This window comes from Rattus rattus, chromosome 6, assembly GCF_011064425.1.
Source record: "Rattus rattus isolate New Zealand chromosome 6, Rrattus_CSIRO_v1, whole genome shotgun sequence".
NCBI lineage: Eukaryota > Metazoa > Chordata > Mammalia > Rodentia > Muridae > Rattus > Rattus rattus.
This window is the reverse complement of record NC_046159.1, coordinates 522,128-545,937: the sequence shown is the minus strand read 5'-3', so window position 1 is coordinate 545,937 and position 23,810 is coordinate 522,128. Positions and strand designations below refer to the sequence as shown.

General features: G+C 47.5%; 1 protein-coding gene across 1 annotated transcript; it reads right to left on the bottom strand.

The window, feature by feature from the left end:
* Window positions 1-3,652: 3,652 nt before the first annotated feature.
* Cmas (cytidine monophosphate N-acetylneuraminic acid synthetase) lies at window positions 3,653-22,341 on the bottom strand. The gene is made up of 8 exons (XM_032905369.1): window positions 22,007-22,341; window positions 14,763-14,905; window positions 14,487-14,642; window positions 11,182-11,315; window positions 8,610-8,704; window positions 8,088-8,259; window positions 7,128-7,281; window positions 3,653-4,232 (listed from the first exon to the last, which is right to left on the bottom strand). Exons 1-8 carry the CDS (start codon window positions 22,258-22,260, stop codon window positions 4,042-4,044), a joined length of 1,299 nt encoding a protein of 432 aa, XP_032761260.1. The 5' UTR covers window positions 22,261-22,341; the 3' UTR covers window positions 3,653-4,041.
* Window positions 22,342-23,810: the final 1,469 nt, after the last annotated feature.

Sequence of the window (23,810 nt, the reverse complement as noted above, 5' to 3'; positions counted from 1 at the left end):
CAGGTGGCTGAGGGGCCAAGCCTTACCAGTCTCCCATCCACTGCCTTGGCATCCTAGAGCTGCCACCTAGCGTCTGACCTCCGGTAGTTATTGCTGTCCTATCGCTCAATTTCCACACCTATAAAACAGGAAGAAAACACTTCCTTTATAGAGCTATGTGGATTCAAAGAGGTTACTTTTATGGTCTGCAGCAATCAGGCAACAGTGCTAGGTAGCCACACAGTCACGGAATGTGTATGGAAAGGAGCCACCTTGGGAGAACAAAGTCACAAGAGGATCATCTACAGGCGACGCCCCCAGCAGAGCCACATGCTCTCCAGGCTAAGAGGTGACTCTGTAACTTGAGGCACCCACCAGCTTGGAACAAGTTAGGCTATGGAACAGATAGGCTCTCCCTTCTGATCTTTGTCATTTAAACTACGCATTGCTTACGGGGTAACCAGCTGTGAAGAAAGCAGGGGCTTTAAGGCCGGCAGGAAGTAGGGGGGCCCAGTTGGTGCTCAGCTGTCTGCTGCTGCTGTCCCTGTGAGGAGGGTGGGAAGGGTGGAGAGAGAGCCCTGCTGGGGACTAGGAAGGGGCTCAGTGACTCAGGGGGTAAGGTGGAGTGCCAGGTGCTCTGTTCGCTGGCAATGCACTGGGACCTGCTGAAGGGCAGGAAGGAGCTCTGTAGCTTTTCAGCCTCTATGCGTTTGCATTTTAAAGCAACTATTTTCCAGTGGTTGTCCAGAGGCCTAACATGTACATTTAGAAGTAATCCAAAAACTCCCTTTAATAACACCGCACAACTCCTTTTTATAGGAATATGTCTCTACTGCATTCTTTCTGTCAATAACTGTGCTTGGCTTCACTTAGCAAACATTGTATAGTTACTGTGTTAGAGCCGGCACTGTAACTTACCTCTGGCATTTTCTTCTCTCTAAACTACTATTACTACTGCTTCCTCCTCCTCCCCCCCTTCTCCTCTTCCCCCTCCCCCTCCTCCTCCTCTTTTCCTGGGCAATGAAGGCTTTTGTTGTTGTCATTGGTGGTGGTGGTGGTGTGTGTGTGTAAGCATGTTTTATTGTTTTTACTCTTGGATGAACACCCCATTGGATGTAGAGATTGAGATCGGAAGTCCTTCTTTTAGGAATTCCAACACTACGTCACTGTTCTTGCTTCCGTAGAGCCGACCTGGAGCAATCCTCATTCTTCGGTGTTGTTCCCCTGCTGCCCGTGGATGCCCTGCCATCTTGCTTCATGCATTTCTTCTGCCCTGTTTTGCTTAGATTCTTGTATTTCTTTTGACCTGGTGTTAGACCTTTTGTCCCCATGTCTTCGTATTCCAGTATTTCCTTTTAATTCATTTTTACATGGTGGTAGGGGTTGAGGCAGTCTCACTAATGCAGCCCAGTATAGCCTTGAGTAGAGATTACAGACATCGGGCATCATGGCCAGTCTAATCCATTCTTACAGTTTCCACCTCTCGACTGAGGTCACTCACCTGGTCCTGCATTGTCAAACGTTTGTGTCGCCCTTTACATCAAATCACAGATAAGTAGCCTGTCTGCTAATGTAAACATGCATGTGGTACCTGAGCATGAGTACCATGACTGCTTTGTCTCTTTAGATTTGGCAATTTCTTGTCTTTTGCTAAGGCTTATTTTGTTGTGGAATATTGGGCTTTGGGACTGTGTCAATCTTGCTGGGGAGTGGGTCTTATCTTTACTGTAGCTGTAAATACCAGGGAAATCAAATTCTTCCAGGGTCCTTGCCTGGGGCCTGGGAATTTTTTTTTTCTCCCAAGAGAAAGCCTGTCTTGCAGAGTGTGTGTGTGTGTGTGTGTGTGTGTGTGTGTGTGTGTGTGTGTGTGTGTCAGGGCAAGGTGTGCCAATCACTTGCTTTGCTGGAGCCTTGGTGAGCTTATGATGTGTGAGCAGAGGTTGGGGCATTTTAAATGATCACTCTAAGTTGCCCAGTCCTCCCCTAGGACTCCTGCCCATGGCTCTGGCTCTGGCTCTGGCTCCCGTGGTGTTCCCAGCCTGTGCCCTTGATACCTTCTTTGCTGTTTAGAATGGATTCTCCAGAGCTGAGGGGCAAGGGCCTTCCTTCACATTGTCCTGTAGTCTGAGGAGGAAGGAAGGGGTTCCCAGTAGCTCTCTTCCCCCTCTGCCTATGGTCATAGAGATTCTCTTGCTTGGATCCTGAGATCCTGTTAAAGCCTGCTAGCAGCCCTGCTAGCGACCCCCAAGTGTTTCTCACTCTATAGCCCACCCCCACCCCTATCAGATACCACTAAAGTGCCTCTCCATCGTATCTGGCTGCAACTGCTTTGGGAAGGTTGAGGCTCTCCGGACAACCTCCAAAAGTGTCGCTAACAGTGCCTGGCCACTTTCTGTTGGAGGATGCTGGTGGTGATCTGTCAGCTCCTGCTGTCACAGCTGAACACCCAGCACCGTCCAGGTCAGGGTTTCTGTCAGTGGAAAGTAAGAACTAGTTTCTACAGTGAAACTGCACTCTTGCCTTGTACAGAGTTTGGGCGACTGGAACAAGGGCCCTAGGATACTTTGTTTCCTCACACAGTAGCTCCCGAGGGAGAATGTTTCTGAGGAAAGAACAGTTCATGCTGATATGGGTGAGATTTGACAATAGGCTAAACACGGGCACTGTTAGGAAATAACACAAAACCTTGACTAACTGGGGCAACCCACAGTAATTGGAAGTGGGATGAAAATATTAGGTTGTGGCCAGAGAGTGTTTGACCTGAAGTGGCTGTTTTCTGTGGTCTGCATGGAGCCCCTAGAAGATTCTGTAAAAGATAACATCAAACATGTGAACAGAGGACCCAAAAAACCACTCACAACCTGAACAGGTGTGAGGTTGGCAGCATCGGACTCCAACCTTGCTGTGTGAACAGAGGAGAAACAGGACAGCTAGCTAACTCGCTTTAAAGTATTTGGAACAGCGTGCATGGCACTGAACTCCAGAGCCTTTTGTCTCAGGCTCCTGAGCGAGTGCTAGGCGTGTGCCAATACAGTCCCGAGGCCATCATAATGTCCTGTGTCAGCGAGTTCACAGACTAAGTCCAGTGCTCCGGCTTGTTACATCCACTGTCCTGTGATATAAGCAGGGCTCGCCTTCTGACTAGGGCCGGTAGTTAGAGCTGCCTGTGCTCAGGTGAAACCTGGGGTGAGAACCTTGGGGGACACACAATGGCACACTCAGGAAGTCAAGAGCAAAGTCAGGACAAGAGGCAAAGAAAAGAAGACAAAGCCACCTGTCTCTTCCTCTAACCTGTGCCTGCCTTCCAGGGACAACTCAGAACCTCAGATCCGTGGTGACAGAACTGCTGGCTACAGTGTCATGAGGGACCTACTAGTCAGCACTAGCGTTTCTTTTTTTAATGGTGGAAAGAGTTGTAAAGGTTCTGAAAGCCACACTTCCTATTGTTAAGTATCTATATTTACAAGCTGATGCCTCACTCTCGAGGTCCAGTGGGGACAACCTGCACTGGTCACAGAAGTCCCAGTACCTGCCCGTGTGTGTTCTCTGTGCACAAACAAAGCAGTCACCATGTTTCATACTTGGTGTCCAGTCTTTTGTTTCTGAATCTATACAGTTAGTGCTTAGAGGAAATGCCTAGGAAGTGTCTTCTACAGTACAGAAACTTCAGCCAGTCTGTGAACTGTAACTTTATTAACACAGGTGTGTCTTACCAGACACACTGCCTTAAATAAATAAAATCCCAGTATCATTAACACCACACAAACACAGTTTGACAGGGCACAATACAAAGTTGATTGTTTATGATGTCTGACTTGTATTCGCTAGAGGTCTGAGGAAGACTTGGTCGGTCCCTCAGTAATTACCTTGCATCAAGAGGAAAGCAGACATAATTATGTTGTGGATTCTGGAACAATGATTTGAAAAAACTCAGCTTTGAGAAGAGTAAGGTATCTTACAGATCTGATCACTCGCAGCAGATTACACTGCGAGACTTGATCAAAACAAAGCAAAGTGGCTGGAAAAGGCTTCGTTCTCCCTTCCCCCACACTACAACCACTTCTATTTTTGGCATGAGTTATTAACCTTTTCTAACAGGAGGAAAATGTGTTCTGCAAACTCCCGGATGGCTCCTCGGCCCCCGTTGCATTTGCAGATGTAGCCCACAGCCTTCTGGGCCCTGGAGCAGGCGTCAGCAGGCACGGCGCTCAGGCCCGCTCTCTTCAGACACTCCTCATCGGACACCTCATTGCCTGTGAGTGAGACAGAAGTCACTCAATGAGAGACACAGAACGTTCCAGCACAACGATGCACACCACAACCGATAAGTAGCAGTTATGTCCGCAGGAACACTAACAACCACACAGAACAAAGCACCTTTAAGTACAAGTGAGAATGGAGGCTACCCTTTACCTACTGTGTATAGTGTAGGGATCTGACGCTCTGGAGCCGTCTTGAGTGAAACAGCAGGTATGTGTAAGGGTCCACGCTGTCATGCCAAGTAATTATCAGCTTCAGGTTACTTAATCACTGCTTCTCTATGCCCTATACTCCAGTTTTCTTGGAGGTAGAAAGTGAAGGAATTCCCAGACAGATCTGCCTCTGCCTCCAGAGTGCTGGGATTAAACGTGTGCCACCACATCCTGGCCTTTATTCCAAACTTTTAAGCATTTATATCTAATAAAAGATATAGTTATCAAACTCATTATTCCTTAAAATAATTTAATAACTGAGTATGGTCAAATATCACCAACCATCTCAAAACTTGTTTTGTGTGTAGGAACACATGTGCACGGAGGCCGGGGTCTGTGTCAGATGTCTCTCTCAGTCACTCTTACTCCTGTACTTAGTGTGTGTGCACACGGAAGACAGGGAACAACTTGTGGGAGCTGGTTCTCTCCTTCTACCACATGGTCCTAGGGTTGAACTCAAGTTGTCAGGCCTTATAGCAAATGCCTTTATCCACTGGGCCATCTTGCTGGCTCTTCAGACTCGGGTCTGAAGCCACCACTCCAAGCCCTTTTGAACTTTTCATTCTGAGATTTTAAAAACCAGGAGCCAAGTTCACACAGTGCGTTTGCTAAGTGAAGACCCTTCCCCTTCAGCTACAACAGCTCTCTGGCGTCTATGTCATACACTATGTGTAGGAGAGCTGTCACACTGAAATAAATACTAAATGACATTAACAAACGCCACTGCCTGTCTTGTCCAACACCTCCTTTAGAAGAAACATGAAGCCACCAGTGAGACAGTCACCATTCTGGATGCGACTACCAGTTAACAGAGAAAATGCTGCCTGTCATGTGCTTGGTGTCCACCCACAGAAATGTTTTCCTGTAGCTCAATGTACTAAACTGGATGGTTTCCACTGAAAAGTAACACCAGCGTTACTCTATGTAATCCTCTCTGTGATGGTTTGCATATGCTTGGCCCAGGAAGCAGCACCATTAGAAGGTGTGGCCTTGTTGGAGGAAGTGTTTCACTGTGGGGATGGGCTTGGAGACGCTCCTCCTAGCTGCCTGGGGATGCTCAGTTTGTTCCTGGCTTCCTTCAGGTGAAGATGTAGAACTCCGCTCCTCCTGCACCATGCCTGCCTGGATGCTGCCATGCTCCTGCCTTGATGATAATGGACTGCACCTCTGAACCTGTAAGCCAGTCCCAATTAAATGTCGTCCTTATAAGAGTTGCCTTGGTCATGGTGTCTGCTCACAGCAGTAAAGCCCTAACTAAGACACTCTCTAAATTTAAGTTTTCCTTATGAGAGTTACTGAGATGCAGGCTTGAACCTGCAATCCTCCTGCCTCTGCATGCTGAGCCTGGGGGCACACACCGCCATGCCCGGCACAGTACTAAGACTGTTAAGGAGTCTTTTAAGATTCGTATTACGTATGTGTTTTACCAGCATGTGTGTGTCTGCATCATGTGTATGCAGTGCCTCTGGAGGCCTGGAGAGGGCGGTGGATCCCCTGGATGAAGTTATAGCTGGTTACGAACTGCTGTGTGTGCTGGAAATCAAACTCCAGTTCTCTAAGAACAGCCAGTGCTCTCAAGTAGTGAACCATTTTTCCAGGTCTGGGATGTATTTTTATACATTTGTGTGCCTTTTGAAACAGAGCTTGCATTCTGAAGTAAACATTTACTTCTGTATGTGAGTGTGTGTGTGTGTGTAAGCATGTGAGTATATGAGCGTGTGAGCGTGTGTGAGTGTGAGCATGTGAGCATGTGTGAGCGTGAGTGTGTATGTTGGGGTGTGTAAGCCACACATATCCACCACAGCAGCACTTTCTTTAATGCAAACAACAGTACAATCTGGATGGTTATCACTGCTCCTTTGCCAATGCCTTCTGAAGTCGGATTCTCGGCCTAGGCCTACATAAATGACAGATCCTGGAGGATGTGAAGCCTTCTGTTTTTCTTTCTAATGTTAGTTTGGTTCACTCTTGCATCATGAACATGCAAAGTCAGTCATGTGGAAGCTTCCTTGAGCCTCACAGATAATGGCACATCAGGGACCCTACGTATGTCGTGGGTGGTGCTTTCTATTACAAACAAGCTATGGGATTGTTTTCTACAGTTGGCCCCACAGCCATTCCAGCACCTCAGGAACACAGGATCGCCTGCATGAGCTTCCTGAGGCTGGTGTCACCTGCCCGTGTCTACTCATGCACGATCTGTATGTAGTCACTGTGCACCTCAGAGCCTTGCTCTTCTTAATGCTTACAACGCTGGCGTCACCAGGCTGTCAGCCCTAGAGGCTTGATGCTATGGTTCTAGCAACTAGTTCCCCCATGCATACAGCAGGGATCAGCTAAGCACATCTGCTTAGCACTAACTTGAAACTCTCGCACAGCTCTGAACACGCCAATAAACACAGATGTCAGCACAGTCCTTAGAGGCTGGCTATCTAGTGTTCACTCGTGTGCACGCACTGCTGTGCAGGATAGTAGGTGGGCTCTTTTTCTCTCCATCAGTGGCACATTCCCCCAATTTCTTCCTTAAAATTTGTAGGTTAAGAAGCAGATAGTAAAAAAGTCTTCTTGTGTATCAGAAACTGCTGGCCCTTTGCCTAGACTGCAGTCTCTGTAACAGCCCACGGTACCGTACTCTTGGTTATTTCTGATAGGGAAACAGACCCTCAGAAGACCCACCGAGATAGGCCACTTCTTTCCAGCACAGGCCCATCTCCTTCCTCCACTCATCCACGATGGCCAGCTTGTCTGACACACTGACTTCTGTTTTACAGTCCAGCTTTAAGGCGGAGAGCGTCTGCTTGGAGCAGGCCCTTTCTGAGATGAGCCTCACCTGGAAAAGAAGTGGGGCCGTTAGGAGGTGAGGGAAACAGACAGGCTTGATAATGAATCAAGCTGTGAAGACTCAAGTCACAGATGAGTGGTCCCCTCACCACCGAAGGGAAATCAGCTGCAAAAAAAGCCTGCTTCACTTCCACCAGCTATGGCAGCGACACACAGCCTGCTCCCTGCCAGTCAACTGTTCAGAGCATCGCACACTCAAGATTTCTAATGACTGTAATTACTTCTTTCCTTCTCACACTGTGGCCTGAATCGTGGTATCATGCACACATGCTAAGCAGGTGTTCTATCTGAGTTGCAGCCCAGCCTCCTGTCCATGTTTTACTTCAGACAAGGTTGAGTTACAGTCAGTCCTTGAACTCATGATCCCTAGTAGCTGGGGTTTCAGGTCTGTGCCACCAGGCCTGGCATAACCTTCATTTTAAGAGAAATATACTTACATATTACATTATTCTGAATTAATACTTTCATTTACATAAATAAGCCATACTTCAAAAGTCTACATGGTGCTTGCCCCTTTCTTGCCCCTTTCTAGTTGCCAACACTAATTAAGGAATTTGTTCTGGTTTAAGGTCCTACAGAAAATGAACAATTGCGTTTAAAATATGACCAAGTATGAAATATTAATGGCTAAAAAAAAGCACAATTTCATCTTTCAAGTGTCAAGATTCTCTAGGGATATACCAAGCAACACTTCAAAAACTCTGTGTGAATAGTGAAACTCTGAATCTCTTAATTACTGAATGTGCTCTGACTGACTCAGAATCTCAGGCACCACTGTATGAAGGGAGCACGTACCTCAATGCCACTTTTCTTTAGTAAACTTATGCCAATAGCGTCTTTCACATCGTAAGATATTATTTCTTTTTGGTCTCCTGATACGTAAATGTGACCATTGGTGAGACATCCATCAATATTACACACCAAAAGCTTTATCTCCTTCAGCTTCTCTTTCCCAAAATAGCCAAATCTAAAAGAAACCGAGACAGAATGGTGAGCACAAATTCACCAGTCCCAACGTGCTCCCCGGCTACGGGCAGCAGAGGAGAGCAGGGCCTGGGTCATGCAGACGTTCCTCTTCAGTCAGTTCACCACACACTCTGCAGACAGTGCGAGAGCTCCTATAAGCAGCACTGCTTAGCCAGACTGACCCCCCTGCTTAGCGGTAAGTCACTGCACGTGATTCATATACACGCCTTCCCCATTCAAGGAAACCGAGTGCAGACTGTCTCCAATCAATGTCTAGAAGGCCAGTTAAACGTGCTAAAGATAGACCTGGGCTCCAGTCCACGGCTACCTCAGGCTTTCCCCTTCCTTTACCTCAGAACTCTTTGCTCTGCGATCGGCCAATCGATGTCCACGTCTATGTCCACACTGTGCTCAGCTCGCATTTCATAATATGCCATTTTCCCACCCTAAAGACAACAGAAATGCTGTGTGTCACTGATATTCACTCATGTGTATGCAGCTAGGATCTGGGGTTACATTGAGGAAACAAAGACTCCAGTAAACCAGCAACACACCATAATGATTATTCTAGAAAGAGACTTCAAGCCAAGCAAATGAGTTTTGAATTCTGTCTACCGTGCAGACTCCCTGTGTTCCTTTAAACAGATCTGTTTTAAGGTGAATTGGGCAGAAAAGACATTCTCCCTCCAGCACTCTGACCACAGCAGCTTTCTGGGACCCTGACATGTGCTGCTTTTCCTCTGCCAGATGACAAGTTTCCTACTGTCCCCCGACAGCAGCACCAGGCCAGGGCTGGAATAGCCACTACAGCACCTTTGTACAGACTGTCTCAGGTCCCCTAGTGAAGGTCTAGGCTGAGGCAGATTCTAGGGCACAGGGCAAAAGAGAGATGTTTCCTCTGAGCTGTTTCAATGAACAGATCAATTATCAGAAAACTTATTTTTACAAACAGTTTTCACCCTAGGTCCTCTGCATGTTCGCTATGGCTGTGTGGCTTGGTCGCTGCGTGGTTCCTTACAGTGGGAGTGGGGCTGTCTCTGACCCTGCTGATTGCTTCTGGGACCATTCTTCCTAATGGGGTGCCCTGTCCATCCTTGAAATGAGGTATGTACCTAATCTTACTATAGGTTGTTATGCCATGGTTGGTGATAACCTCTGGGAGGTCTCTTCTTTTCTGAAGGGAAATGGAGAAGTGGGTCTGGTGGAGAGGGGAGAGGAGAGGTAGGGCAGGGGAGGGAGGGGAAACTGCAGTCAGGATGTAATATATGAGAGAATGAAAATTAAAAACTATTTTCACAAATCTTGTTACAACGAGAAACATAATTTTTATCTACAAATTAGGGAAGGGCTAGATCACAGGTGTCCTTAGAAAAGAACTAGGGATGGTGTGCTTGTGTGTGTGTGTGTGTGTGTGTGTGTGTGTGTGTGTGAGTGGGGGATATCGATCTCGCCTTCCTTAACTCTAGAATGAAACTGAATGGTCAAACTTCTGTTTGCCTATGTACTGGCCTAAAGACTAGGAAGAAAATCCTTTGTTTTCAGAACATGAATCCCAGGAGAAATTTCAGAGTAGAGAGGTTTTTCTTTTGGTGTTGGCAACTGAAACTAGTAAATAGTCTTCACTGCATGATGTGTCCATGTGTGGATACACACGTGTAGGCTTACATGACTGTGTGCTCATACACATGTGAAGGCCTCAGACTGGCATTGGGAGTCTCCCTCAATCACTTTCCACCTTACTCATGGGGACAGACCACCCCACTAGCCAAGGTTGTCAGGGGAAACCTGGTCTCCCTTTTAAGAACTGGTACTATAGGCAGGACCATGTCCCAGGCAGTTGGTGGCTTCTGGGAATCTGAACTTAAGTCTTCATAGCTGTGTACAAGTGCTTTACCCAGAGCCTTCTCCCCTGCTCTCCCCTCCACCCGACCCGGCTCCTTCTATCCATGTTCCTCAACCTGTCCCCTACCCCCCCCTTTTTTTTTTTCTTCCTTTTTTTTTTTTTTTTTCGGAGCTGGGGACTGAACCCGGGGCCTTCCCCTTGTTAGGCAAGCGCTCTCCCCCTGAGCTAAATCCCCAACCCCCCACCCCCCTTTTTTATAAAATAGAGGCTCACCTCAATTTTGGCAGTATTGTCTCTGTCCTAATTGTTTTCATTTTTAAAAGTTTATTTATTTGCATGTATATACAATGTGTTTTGCTTGCATTCACGTCTTGTGCACAAGAAGGCCAGAAAGAGGGCACTGAATCTGCTGGAATTGCAGTTACCAATGGCTCCAAGCTGCCATGTGGGTACTGGGATTTGAACCTGGGTCCTCTGGAAGAGGAGTCAGTGTTCCTGAGTCCCCAGCCAGCTCCTCATGATTTCACTTTCAGAGCTGCAGTTGTTCCCTCTGTGCAGGCTGCTGTGGTACCCATGGAGTGGTTCCCACAGCCCACTGCCATCTATAGTGAAAACGAGCCAATTTTCAAACATACAATTGCCATGACTGCCAATCCTCTCGAAAATGAGACAGCCAAGGTGACCCAGAGAGAGAGAGTTTGGCCTTTGAGAAACCAGGTGGGCCGATGCTCTCTCAGATCTGCTGAACTGGCTGTCTTCTGTTTGTAAAGTAGTAGAAATGATTTAACTACACAGCCAATCTAACTGTGACCTAATATGGCCTGCACACAACTGATTAGCTAATGCAAACACAGGACGACATCAGCTCTCAGCCCGAGTCCCACTTTTATCTCAATGCTCAACTGAACAGAGTCTACAGACAGTTCCTGGGAATCCCAAGACCACCTTGGAGGGAACGCTGCAGGACAACATCAGACGATAAGCCCACTCTCCTCAGGGAATGGGATAGCCAACCTTCTCTTCCAGAGCTCCAGAGCACAACACGGGAGGGTTTGAAGAGTTAGAAAATGAGACACAAACCTGTAAGTAGCCCATCTCTATCAAGTGTCTCTTAGCAAAGTAGAACGAGCCGTTTTCGTACAGCTCTCCGTCCCAGTCCTGTCGACGAGGCCGCTTAGCTGGGTTCAGGTTGAGAGGCTCAGTCACTTCACGAACTGAAAGCAAAGGCTACAGTAGTTACGTTACTCCAACAGACGCTGCTCACTCAGTTAAAGCATAAACCACCCCTCAGAATGCAGACATCGTATCTATATAACCAAAGGCATCACTGTCAAGGACAACATGAGCACTCCTAATGATTCGTCTCTCCCTTTAAAGGCTTAATATCAGAAAGGTATTTATTTCATGAAGGAATTCAGAGATACTCTGGGTTCAGGATTTGCACAGGCTCAGTGGTTTTGGAGGGGAGGCAAGCAACCTTTAAATAGCTCCCTCGCACTGGGCCTGTCGTCTGTCAAGTATCGCTCAGTATTTAACCTCCTTAGTCTATTTCTCATTATCTCCCGCTGCAGAACTAGTGTGTGTGTGTATTTACCTAACGTGGGTAGAAAGTGCTTTCATAGAATTGTCGCAGAAAACTAAAGACTTTCCCATTAAATCACTGAAGGTTTTTTTTTTTTTTTTTGGTTTTTTGGTTGAGAGTTTCATGTAACTCCAGTCTGGCCTCAAATTTCCTGTTTAGCTGAATATGACTTAAACACTTCTGATGTTCCTTGTCCCACCTCCTGAGTGACGGGATAACATGACAGCCATGTGCCACCATGCCCAGTATTATGCTGAGACCTGAACTCAAAGCCTTATATATGCGCACACTGTGAGTTGACAGGCAGCAAAAAATCCAGGGGTTCAAGAAGATGGGCCAGGACCAGCCCTCCTCATGGGAAACACGTTAAGGAGCGTGAGGATGGTGAGCAAGCTCGCACTTGCCCAAGCAGAGAGACTGTGCTGAGTGCGGACCTGAGGAACAATTCCAACTGATGGACGTGGGTTACAGACTCTCAGGCTTAGGAAACACAACTATGACACCAGTTTCCCTGTGCAGGGGACAGGCTGGAAGACCAGGCAAGAGCCTTACAGGAACATGGGACTGGCATCTTCTGCCCCTTCCTGACAGCGCCATGTGCTGGTGTCTCCTGTCCTTACAGAACAATGGGTTAACTCTCCTGCCCTGTCTATGGTAGCTGCCCTGTCTATGTAGCCAACTGTGCCTACAGGACTTTCCTGTAGTGTGCACCTGCACTGGGCAGCAGACTGGAACTACAGTCTAGTGAGTCTGACAACTGCACCACCATCATCAGCCCCTTGACCCTGTGCCTTGCAGAGAAGGAGCGTGCTCTCTGAAGGGAAATGTGGACTCCAATGTTTATGAGACACTCAGAGAAAGAGAAATATAAAAGCACATTCAAGAAGATCAATGGTGGGGTTGATTTAGCTCAGTGGTAGAGCGCTTGCCTAGGAAGCGCAAGGCCCTGGGTTAGATCCCCAGCTCGAAAAAAAAAGAACAAAAAAAAAAAAAAAAAAAAAAAAGAAGATCAATGGTACGAGAAAGGACTCAGAGAGAGGTACAGAAATGCTAGAATTTGCACCTTGAATTTTCCAATAACTGCCATAGATATGCTAAAGGCATTAAAGAGACAGGCACGGGCGTTTCAACAGGGAAGGGAAGCACTCAGATATGCAGACTGGGAAAAACTCAATAATCCAACAGCTGAACTGGCCGAAGAGATAGTTAATTCCCTCTAATACACCAGCTGGGATTGACTGATGGCTCAAAACTGACCAGAGAAAGAGAGCAGAGCCAACAGAGAAATACAAACCAGAAACTAAAAACTAACTTAGCATGGGCTCCAGAAAGAAGACAAAGAAAATGTGCAGGAAACATCTCAGGGGTAGTGCACACGACCAACACTTCCCGCCTACCGCAGGGGAACTAAGGAAAGCAGAACCACACACGCTGTGGGGACGAGGAAGCAGACTCTTAGGAGCAGCAGGGAAGACGGCAGCTAGACTTAGAAAGTCAATCATCCTGGAGATGGCGGCTGGTTATCACTGAGAAAAACACAGAAGACAGAAGGCACTGTTGTGCTTCAGAAACCAGTCTTAAATGCCACAAGAAAGCAATTACCATGTTGTAAATATAAGATTATTAACAAGATACTGCGGCCCCCAAATTCACTTTAAACCGCAGGAACACGGTGTGTGCTTTTTCCTTCTATGTGATGTGTACACAGGTCTGATGGTGACACATGTAAGAGTGTGTGTGTATGTGTGTGTGTGTGTGCATGCGCGGTGTATAAGGGTGCAGGTCTGACATTTGCCTCAGGCATTTTCCTCTATCTTTCTGTAGTTTATTTTGTGCAGCGGGGTCTCTCATTCGAACCTAGAGCTTGCAGACTGATGACTCTAGCCAGCCAACTTCTCCCAGGATTCCCTTGTCTGTCTACCAAGTGCTGGGCCTGTGGAAGGCTGTCACATCTAACCTTCTTTTACACGGTTTGGGCTCAGAATCGCAGGCTATCGTGAATGCCTTACTTGCCAAGCCAGCTCGGCACTCCCCTGCAGTGTGGATGTCTAGTTCTGACACCTGAATTTGCATGGTCAGCACTTCCAGCATGAGTGGTGCTAGGCACATCTCATGTACGCATGTCGGACAGGCACGTCTACTGTAACAAGCGTAGACAACGTCCCAGAAAACCTGATGTGCTGAGTACACAACTGACACAGCTGCTGTTACTTTATACACAAGGAACAGAGCCTAAGAAACGCCAGCCTGCTTTAGATGCCACCCACCTGCAGCATCCTGCTTCCTTCCCAGGGGCTCCAAAGGGTCCCAGCACATGAAGAGATGGCAGTGCTATCCCCAGCAGTCACTCCGGGTGCTGGGAGGTGTTTACTCAGTCACTCTCAGCTTCTTTCGGATGTACGGCAATACTTAGGAGCCTGTTGTCTCTTTCCCCGAAATACTCGCTGAGTTAATTTAACTAGCACAGCACCCCAACACTCACTCTAAGTTCAGCATTTCCCTGGGGAGGGTCTGGTATGATCTGCCTGGAGCTCCCCTAACAGCCCAAGGGCAAACACAAAGTTTCTGCTCTGCAAACCGGCGTGTCTGCTTCATAAGCTAACAGAAACACAGGCTAGAATGTCTGAAGAGTGGAGAATGAACTGCTTTAATTTTTACCATAACAAGATCTAGGCTGGAATATCCTGTCTGCAGCAGTGCCCCAAGCACTGCTCCTTACTGTTCCTTAGCTCTCCTTCTGCTAACAATGTTTATGCTAACAAAACAAAAGAAAGCTTGACTTTTAGTACAGTGAGTTGGTTACCTCCTTTCTGAATTTCACTCCATCGAAACTGATGGCGCCTCACAACGGAGAAGACAGAGTCATATCCTTCTTCTCGGATCATTTCTGCAACTTTCTGGAGGTCCGTGGGATGTAAACATGGAGATGTAGCTTGGATATTCCCCACAATGTCAACCTCTGAAGAAACACAGAGGGAAGGGTCAAGCACCATCCTGGTGATCATGCAATATTAGAGCTCATGAAATGTTCACACAAGGCTGTGTTGGTACGATTGGGACTGAGCAGTCAAACTCATACCATTGTGATAGTTCAGGAATTCTACGATGGCATCTAGTGAGGTAGAGCTGTCTTTGGACGTTTCAGAACTTCTTCGGTGAACCTGGGCACCAAACTGTTTGGCCACGTTCTCAATTTCATCATGGTCTGTTGAAACCCACACACTGTTTGGACAGTAAAATGAGAGTTAGATAACAGTCACCAAGACTGCCCACAGTCAGGCAGAGCTCTGCACCAATGCACACAACCTGGCGTTGAAAAAGTTTTTGCACAAGTACAGCAACATTAGTCTAGGCATCGTGGCTTGTGCTGGGACCTTCACAGCTCAGGAAGCAGGGTGGGGTGAAGTTCCTGAGTCTCAGGCCAGCTAGTGCCACATAGACTTTGTTTCAAAACCCCTCAAAAGCAAAACAAACAAGATCCAAAACAATGCAAAAAAAAAAATGAAAGAAAAAAGAAAAAAAAAAGCAATACAAAAACATGTTGTTTAAGTTCAAAATTCCAATTCTATAAACGAGGAAAAATGAACTCAATATTTGTAAGGTAGCTACAGACTAAGTTAAAACATCACTAGAAGTCAAATCTAAAGCAAGCCGAAGGTGATTTGCCAATTTAAACCCAAAATATCACACACCTAACACTAATACGTGTGTAAAAGTACACTGGCCTTGGCCTAACTGAAATAGTTTTAAGCTTAGAAGAGAGTCAATATCTAGATTAGGGTTCACATGACCAGAAAATTAAAACAGTGGGCATGTGGACACCTGAGCACTGACCTCTGATGGCAGAGACCCTGACTGCACTGACCGGGGACCGCCTACCTCCAAGCACTACAGCACAGCTGCCCATGCATTCTGTCAGCCCGAGACACAGAGCAAGGTGCTTCTCTGTGGGGACAAACTATTTTCTACTGAAGGTACCTTTTCTGAACTTTCACAAACTCTCATGTCTAGAAATAAAAGACATAAATGTTATGTGGACCACAATGTTTTAATAATGATAGTATGAGATATTTCAAGATTTGGACTGTCATACACATGCACTCTTTTCTTTCTGTCCCATTCATTCAGCATTTACTGAGAAAAAAGAACATGCATGCTCTACTTCCAAGATCACCTAAGAAAGAGACATTTCTAACGTCTAGATTTCATTTAAGTTCATATATTCCCTTCAGCATTTCTGGAAGAGGCTTTAAGGGCTGGAAAGATGATTCTATGGGTGAGTACGCTTGCGAGGCAATATGGGTTCAAACTGATAGTCCCCATGCGAAAAAGCCTAACACGGCTGCACGGTGTACCTGTAACCCAGAATTCTGAGAGAAACAGGAGGATGGCTGGTGGTTGGTGTCTGCCAGCCTCAGTGAGATGCCCTGCCTCATGGAATAAGGTGGAGAGAGATAGAGCAGGACACTTGACACCCTCCTCTGGCCTGCCCACACACCTTACACACATACACACACACCCCACCACCACCTACATTAAGACACATAACTGAGGATTTAAATCCAAGGATAAAGTCAGTAAGCCCACATTGCCTTTGTTTTTCCTCAAAGGAAGCCTGGTAAACAAGGTGATCACATGTTAATGGCCAAGTCTCCCAGTGCTGACTCACATCACATGGTACAAAGCAAAGAAGCCCATGACTTCTTTTATGCTGTAGTTTGGTGACAGATTTCCCCCACCCCAGTGGAACACTGATGCTAATGAAATAACTGAGCTGAGTTTTGAAAACGCAGGTGAAGGAAGGATAAGGAAAACACAGAAAAATGAAGTGAAGGGCAGGCACACATCTCCTGGCATTTACGCTCAAGAACTGGGTGATGAGGCACTAAAGCAAGCTGCAGGGATTGGTTTAAAGTGTTTGCAAGACAAATTAAAAAGCCGGCCTGCTTGTTCCCCCTTCCTTCTCTCATTCCTTCATCCCAGAAGTGTTTGCTGAGGTCCATCCGTCCCAGGCACTCCTCTGGACCCTGGGGTATGACAGCTGATGCCGGACAGTCTGGTTCCTCACACTTTTGACCTTTCAGTAGAGACAGGCCCATACAGTGTGGTAAATCCTGCTAAGCAGTCAGGGAGAGACGTGAGAATCAATTCAGTACCCACGCTCCTTCTAACGCCCTACCTTCCTCCACACCCTTTTCAGTTCTTGTCGTAACATGTGACAACACACTTTACACAGGGGGCCAGGTGGACAGACCTTTCTTTGGTTGAGGGGCTTCAGACAGAATGGGTAAGGTATGACTGGGAATGAACAGACCTAAAAACAACTCCAGGAAGTAAATGTCAGTGGCTTTAATCTGGAATGCACTGGTGCTCTATCTAACTCAACACACACAGTATCAGCCATGGTGCCTGTGACAATTATTTTGAACCACAAAGTGTCAATTCAGGGATGATAACAGAACAGAGGCCCCTTACCAATCATAAACCTGGGGGCTTAGAAATGAAGCTAAAATGCACGCTGATTCTCACCACTGTTACACAAGAGTCAAAGATCAACTTGTCCTCAGATCTGCTCACATCATGTGGACGGATGGTTGAATATCAAGTCTTCCAAGCTCGAGGAGCAATTTCTAGCGAATATGCTCACCAGCCAGCTTTTGGATGGCTGTCTTAGGAGAGGCTAGCAAGCTGGGAAAGCTCTGCTAACTTCTATCATGTGCAGGCTGAAAACTCTGCCCTCCTTGATACCCCACCCTCCAGCCCCGACCCGTCAAAGCCTGGCTCTGAGTAAAAGCACCTCAGTCCCAGTCTTGAAAAGCACACGTCAGGCCACCACACACTTCCACCATCTCCTCCCCACCTAAGTGTTTGCTGAAGGATGAGAAGCAAGAGCTGCAGGCAGGGAGGATGCTGTAAAGTCCCCTAGGGCTCCTACGAAGCCAGTTCAATCTCAATGATTGAAGATCTAAGATACAGTGCTTACCAGAATGAGTAGGACAGTGTTTCCCCTCAGACTGTGTAATGTGCTGGTGTACGGCCACATTCCTTCATTCATGTACTGCCATGACCACTTTTATAACATACAGGCTCAAAACTGAGAAATTACAACAGAGACCATCTGGCTTGCAAAACTGGCAATACATACTGTGTGGTCCTGTCTAGAAAAAGTCTGCTAAAAGCTGCAAGACAGAATGAAAACACATTTCCATTAACCGTCCAAAGTCAAAGGAAAGGCATTTTCAGGATTGCTAATTCTCCATTTATAAGCAAGGGAACATGCCCCAGGAGAAGAGGCAGACTGCTCTAAGTGCATTGGATACAAGGACACTGCCAGTTAACATCAGCGCCAAGGGCACACTATCTCCCTTAATCCTCAACAAACCTCTCCTCTGAGGTGTATGCTCAAGTCCGCCCTGTACATGGAGATGCTGGGCTACAAAGGGGAGGGTGCTGGTATGGCTGTGTCTACACCCTTACCACCCCACAATGCTGCCTCCAAACTGGACTACTGCAGAGTGGGTCAGCAGTGACTGAGGGAAGCAGTGCTGGCTGGCACCGTCTCTTACTGGCTTAATCTTGACAGGTCCTCACAGAGGGCGCCCACTGCAGGGCCCACCAGAAACAGAGTGAGTCCAGAGACAGGTTAGAGGGTAGAGCTGGACAGCTCATGATGCTGGCCCATGGAAGAGGTTTATTTCTCCTAGTGGCTGTTTGAATACAGGTACTGAGGGCAGCTCAAAGAAACCCAAGACCAGCAAGGGCTCATGACCTCTACAGATGGAGGACACTACAGACAGGCTGATGACTGCATCACTCTTAGTGGGATTTTGTATAGGTGAACCTACATCTTTTTTCACTTTATGTATGTGGTATGCTGGTATGAGAGGCATACAAATGCCTCTGTGTGTGGAGGAGTCTTTTCTATCCTTCCACTGTGTGGATTCCAGGGATCAAATTCAAATTCTTGGGCTTGGTAGCAAGTGTATTTATCTGCTGAGCTATTTCATCAGTGGCTCCCCACCCCGACACATTCCAAGAAATTTCTTAGCAAAATCTCCAATGTCTACTAGTCATGACTTGCTGTTCTTTTTAACTGACAATCTACTTGGTGATTGTTCATTAGCCTTCCTCATGGTGCTTCAGTGAGGGCTGTCAGTGGATTCATGAGGTGGGGATGACAGATCTAATACAGGCATTGTTTTCTACTTAACACAGAGACTGGCTTTAGGATGAGTCAGGGAGGCAGTGGGGTCTGATGAGGTAAGGATTTTAAAACGTAAAGGTGAGCAGACCTGACAGGTGCTGCAAATAAACCAAGCCAGACTTTAAGACAGACAGGAACGACTACAAAGGGCACACTGTCCTCCACAGCCCTGCAATAAGGAAGAGACTAGAGTCCATTTCCTGAAATCAGAAACCAGAAGCATTTTTAAAGACTGGGCAGGCAAGGGAGAGGCACCAAGAGGTGTTCAAACGGTCAGTCCACACAAAGAACCATAAATCTGGATTTATGAACAGCTTATAGAGAAGACGAGAAACAAGTGCCTGTCCTCATGACTGGGGACAATAATGCAAGCTCAAGCACTGGTTGCCCACTGTGGTTTATCTTTCCACAGGGGCTGAGGAGACAGAAGTCACAGTGCAGAAGATTCACAGTTCAACTGAACAGGAAAGGCACGTGTCTGTGCAGTCCTATCATGGAGGAGAGAGTTTCTATGACTTCTAAGTACATTCTGTAAGAGAGGGCTTAGGGGTCTCTGAGCCCATCGAGATTTCCCTGCAACAAATAGTCCGTTCTACTGTAGGTCCTACGACTTCTCAGGTGGGACCAAATTAGGGATATGGCCTGAGGCTGACAAAGACTATGGTCATGAAAGTAGAGGCAGCTGGATCTCATACTCTGCTTGACATCAGAAAGGGACAGCTTATCCTGAAACAAGAAACTCAAGATTCTCGTGGCGGAGCACACCGCCTTGTGCACTTAGAATAACGGATCTCATCTGATACCACGCGTGTGCTCTGCATGTGGCTTAGCTGTGGTAGCTGTGGGGATAATACATTGAACAATCTAAGGAAAGACTCATTTTGGCTCACTTTCTGAGGTCTTCCATGCTTGCTTGGCTTGAACACTGTAGCCTGTGGTGGGGCAGAGCATCATGGTGGGGAGAGCACAGGGTAGCAGAGACGCCCACCTCATGGCTGCCAGGAAGTGCAGACAGAGAGGAACTTGGACAATACAGCCCCTGGCATGGACTAGCAAGTGTGTTTTTCACTCTTTTGCCACACTCCCCAAACAACTAACCACTAAGGGCAGCCTTGCTTGTGAAGGGTGAGGGAAACTGTCAGAAGACAGCTATCCGTCCCATCAGCGCCTGTCAGTCACCTCTTCAGGTTTACAAGGATCAGGAATGCCTGCTGACACCTGGATGTCGGAACGGAAGAGCAGACAAGCAGGAAGCAGAGGGCCATCCAGTGTCCACGTGACTAGAGCTAAAGCGAGTCCTCAGAAGCCCCGAGTCGCCCCGCATGAGCTTTACAGTGCCACCTCTGGAGAGATGCAACAGGGTGACACCTTCCACCCGCCGGCTTGTGCCCCATAAGCCTCACTCTTCCTATTAGTGTCCATGGCTACAGAGGGGGATGGGCTGGCTCCTGCTGCTGCTCTAACCCTAGGCTCAAACAGCAGTACTGGTCACATAGTAGGTAGACAGCATTTGCTGAATAAGATTCTTCTTTTGTTCTGAAGCCTAATCATTGCACTTTGTGTATGTGGTGTGTGTTTGTGTGAGTACATCTGTGAATGCCTTGGTACACGTGTGGAGGTCAGAGAGCAACCTCAGGCATTGGTCCTCACCTGCCGCCTCGCTTGAGATGGGATCTCTCATTGTTCACTGGGTACACCCAACTGGCTGGCCCATAAGTTTCTAGAGTCTCCTCTCTCCACCTCCTGCCTTGCTGTAATTACAGAGGCACTAGTCCCTCGCTTGGATTTTATGTGGGTTCAGGGAATGAGAACTCAGTCCCTCAGGCTTCCATGTCCAGCATTCTGTCCACTGAGCCATCTCCTCCATGAACTGTACCCTGCGTCCAATCCCCCGACTTAAACCCTGTACAGTGTGACTACGTCGGTGTTCAGTGCAAGGCCTGTGGAGATGAGAAAAGGGTATCTCCTGGTGCTGGACTTACAGGCAGTGGTGAGCTCTCCAACAATGGTGCTGAGACCTGAACCTGGGTCCTCTGGAAGAACAGTACGTGTTCTCATGCTTTATCTCCAGTGCTATCACTCTGACAATCATTTCCTGACATGGGACCCGAGGCTCATAAATAATAATCTGTCCTCAATCTTCTGTCACACTGACTTCGATCTCTCTCCCCTTCACATATGTTACTTTGTCCCCGTGGACTATACATAATTAACTTCTCACTCCTTTGCAGTCTGCATTCTGAGAGGTTTAAAAACACAAAACCAAACAAAAACCAAATGTGAGCTCCGTAAGGGATACAACTGTGCACAGATCATCTTGCTGCTTCCTTGGAAGTGTGGCAAAAAGTGGGGCTCAAGAAATGTTTACTGGGCTGAACCAAATCCCCAGTACTCCCCTATCTCTCCTTTGCACACTTCCTATTACGTGTTATTTTCAGAAGCCGGCTGTTTCTTTGGCTCCACCCAGAGCTTCCTTTGGGTCAAAACACAAAGAAAACTAAAACATTTATACCTTTTGCTCTCCCATTTTTAAACAATGTTGGTTGGGTGAAAAAAAGAATCTCCCTTCATAATATGGGGAATCAATAGTCTTCAGAATCAATCATCTTAAAAGCCAAACCATCAAAAGGTAGCAATACATTCAAGTAGAATTAGGTTGCAGCTAGCATGGGCATTTAAATTCATTGTTGGCAAAGGATTTTATCTCCCTCCTTTGATGAATGGCATCAACTTGTAACTCCTGATCAATCTGGCGGGGGGCCGAAGAGGATGCTGAGTTAAAACTGCCCGTTAGTGAGGCCAAAGTTCAAGAGGGAGGCTAAAGCCATTCACACCTATAAACCAGTCATACCTCGCACACACGTAGTGAGCATTTCCTCTTTGTGCTGACTCACAGCCTCACGGCCAGAGAATTTTTTTTTTCAAAGGTGAGGGAAGACTCTCTAAGCTGCAGAGCCCCAACTCTGGACTCCATTCATGCACCTGCTGCCTCCCGAGCCTTGCAGCACCGGGCAGTCAGCGAAGCCCAGAGGTGACAGGTGCCCGTCAGCAGGGGCGGCCCAGGGTCAGGCCTGGGACCCCCGACCCCCGACCCGGGCCCCGCTCCCGCACATGCGCACCTCTGGAAGACACCCGCGTCCAGGGCTGCGCGCAGGACCCAGCCAATGAGCGGAACCCCCGCCAGGCGCTTGATGTTCTTCAGTGGGATGCCTTTGCTGCCGCCGCGGGCCAGCACCAGCGCTGCCAGGTGCGGCGGCTTCTCTAGGCCTCGCCCCGCGCCCCGGCTGCGCTGTAGCTTCGGGGGCCGGCCCCGGGACGGCCGTCCGCGCGGGGCGGGCCCCGACGTGGCGGCCCCCTTCTCCAGCGCGTCCATCTTCCTCCCACGCCGCCGCCCCAACGTCTCCACATCCGGGAGCTCGGCCCCGCCGACTCCACTCGGTACCGCCCGCCTGCTGTGGCAGCTGCGGGCCACGCCCACGGCTCGGTCAGCCCCGAGGCACTCTGGGAGTTGTAGTTCGCCGCGCCCTCCGGGCGGGCCAGATGAGCTTAGAAGAGCAGTAGGCTGAGAGGCACTGTGTGCAGTGCTCAATAATGTCTGGAGATTTCTAAATAACCGAGAATTTGTCCTCCTCTACTCATCCCCTCCCCTCCAGCCTCTTTCCGTCTTCCCATTTCTCCCTCCCCCTACATCTTCCTCCAGTTTTTTCTCCTCCCCTTTCTTTTCCCTTCTCCATCCTCATCCACGTGTTAGGTAACTTCAGATCATGAGAACCTGAGTCAGACATTACTAGGCAATAGCCCCTAGCCATAAAGAATTGCTTAGTCCCAGCCTAATTGTTCCACAAACAATATTTCGGGTTCTCAAAAGCAACCTATTCTGCTCCCAAAGACACTACAACAAAACAAAACAAAACAAAACAAAACAAACAAACAAACAAAAAACCAAAAACCAAAACCGTAAAACTTCCAAGAACTCGTGTGTGTGTGTGTGTGTGTGTGTGTGTGTGTGTGTGTGTACTCGTGCACGTGCGTGTGAATGAGCTCAACCTGCATCAGCAGAAAGCTTGGGGCCCCTCACTGTGGCAATAAATCAGTCTCAACCTGTGGGGATCAAGTCTATCTTCTCTGCCTCACTTTTCTTAAAGTTATCCTCATTCTCTGCTTTGCTCTCTCCTGACTTGGGCTAGCCTTGAACTCACTAAATAGCTCAGGCTAGCCAGGAACTCATGACATAGCTCAGAGTGGCCTGGAACTGGAGGCAATCCTCTTGCTGAGCAACCACTCCCAGGGAACGAATGCATGAGTGAATAAATGAATGAATGAATGAATGAATGAATGAATGAACTAAAGACCTTCTCCACTTGGAAACTGAGGCTCTTTTCTTAATGCATGCTATGGAGTGTCTAAGCATGGATCAATGTTATGCTTTGGCATTTATATAGTAAACACTAATCTTTCATTTATGCTCCTCGTTCATCTCTCTCTCTGAGAAATTACCTCATTTTAATGTCCTACAGGTGCCTCGAAATCAACATTATAAGCCATCCTCCTCCTCCCATGGACTTGGCATTCTCTGCTAACTCAGCCAACAGTGTTAGTTGCTGCTGGTGTGTCAGCTTTACTAACCCCTTCCAGTGTGGTGCAGTGTAGTTCCCTTCTAAGAAAACTTTCAAAAATATTGCCCGATAAAATATCTCCCTTTGAGAAGGTGCTGCCTCTCACCAGGTGTGGTGCAAACACCCATTCTTCTCAGGGTAACAGTGTGTGACTAATGTTGGCCCTTGAACAGCCCTATCCTCCCGAACATAACTGCAGTGTGGACCTCTTTCCAGACACGAGTGACTACAAAAGATCCTTTTCTTGTCGAGTTTTTGGATGTTAAAGGACCGTGTAAGTCGGAAGCCTGAGGGTAAAGTGGTGGAG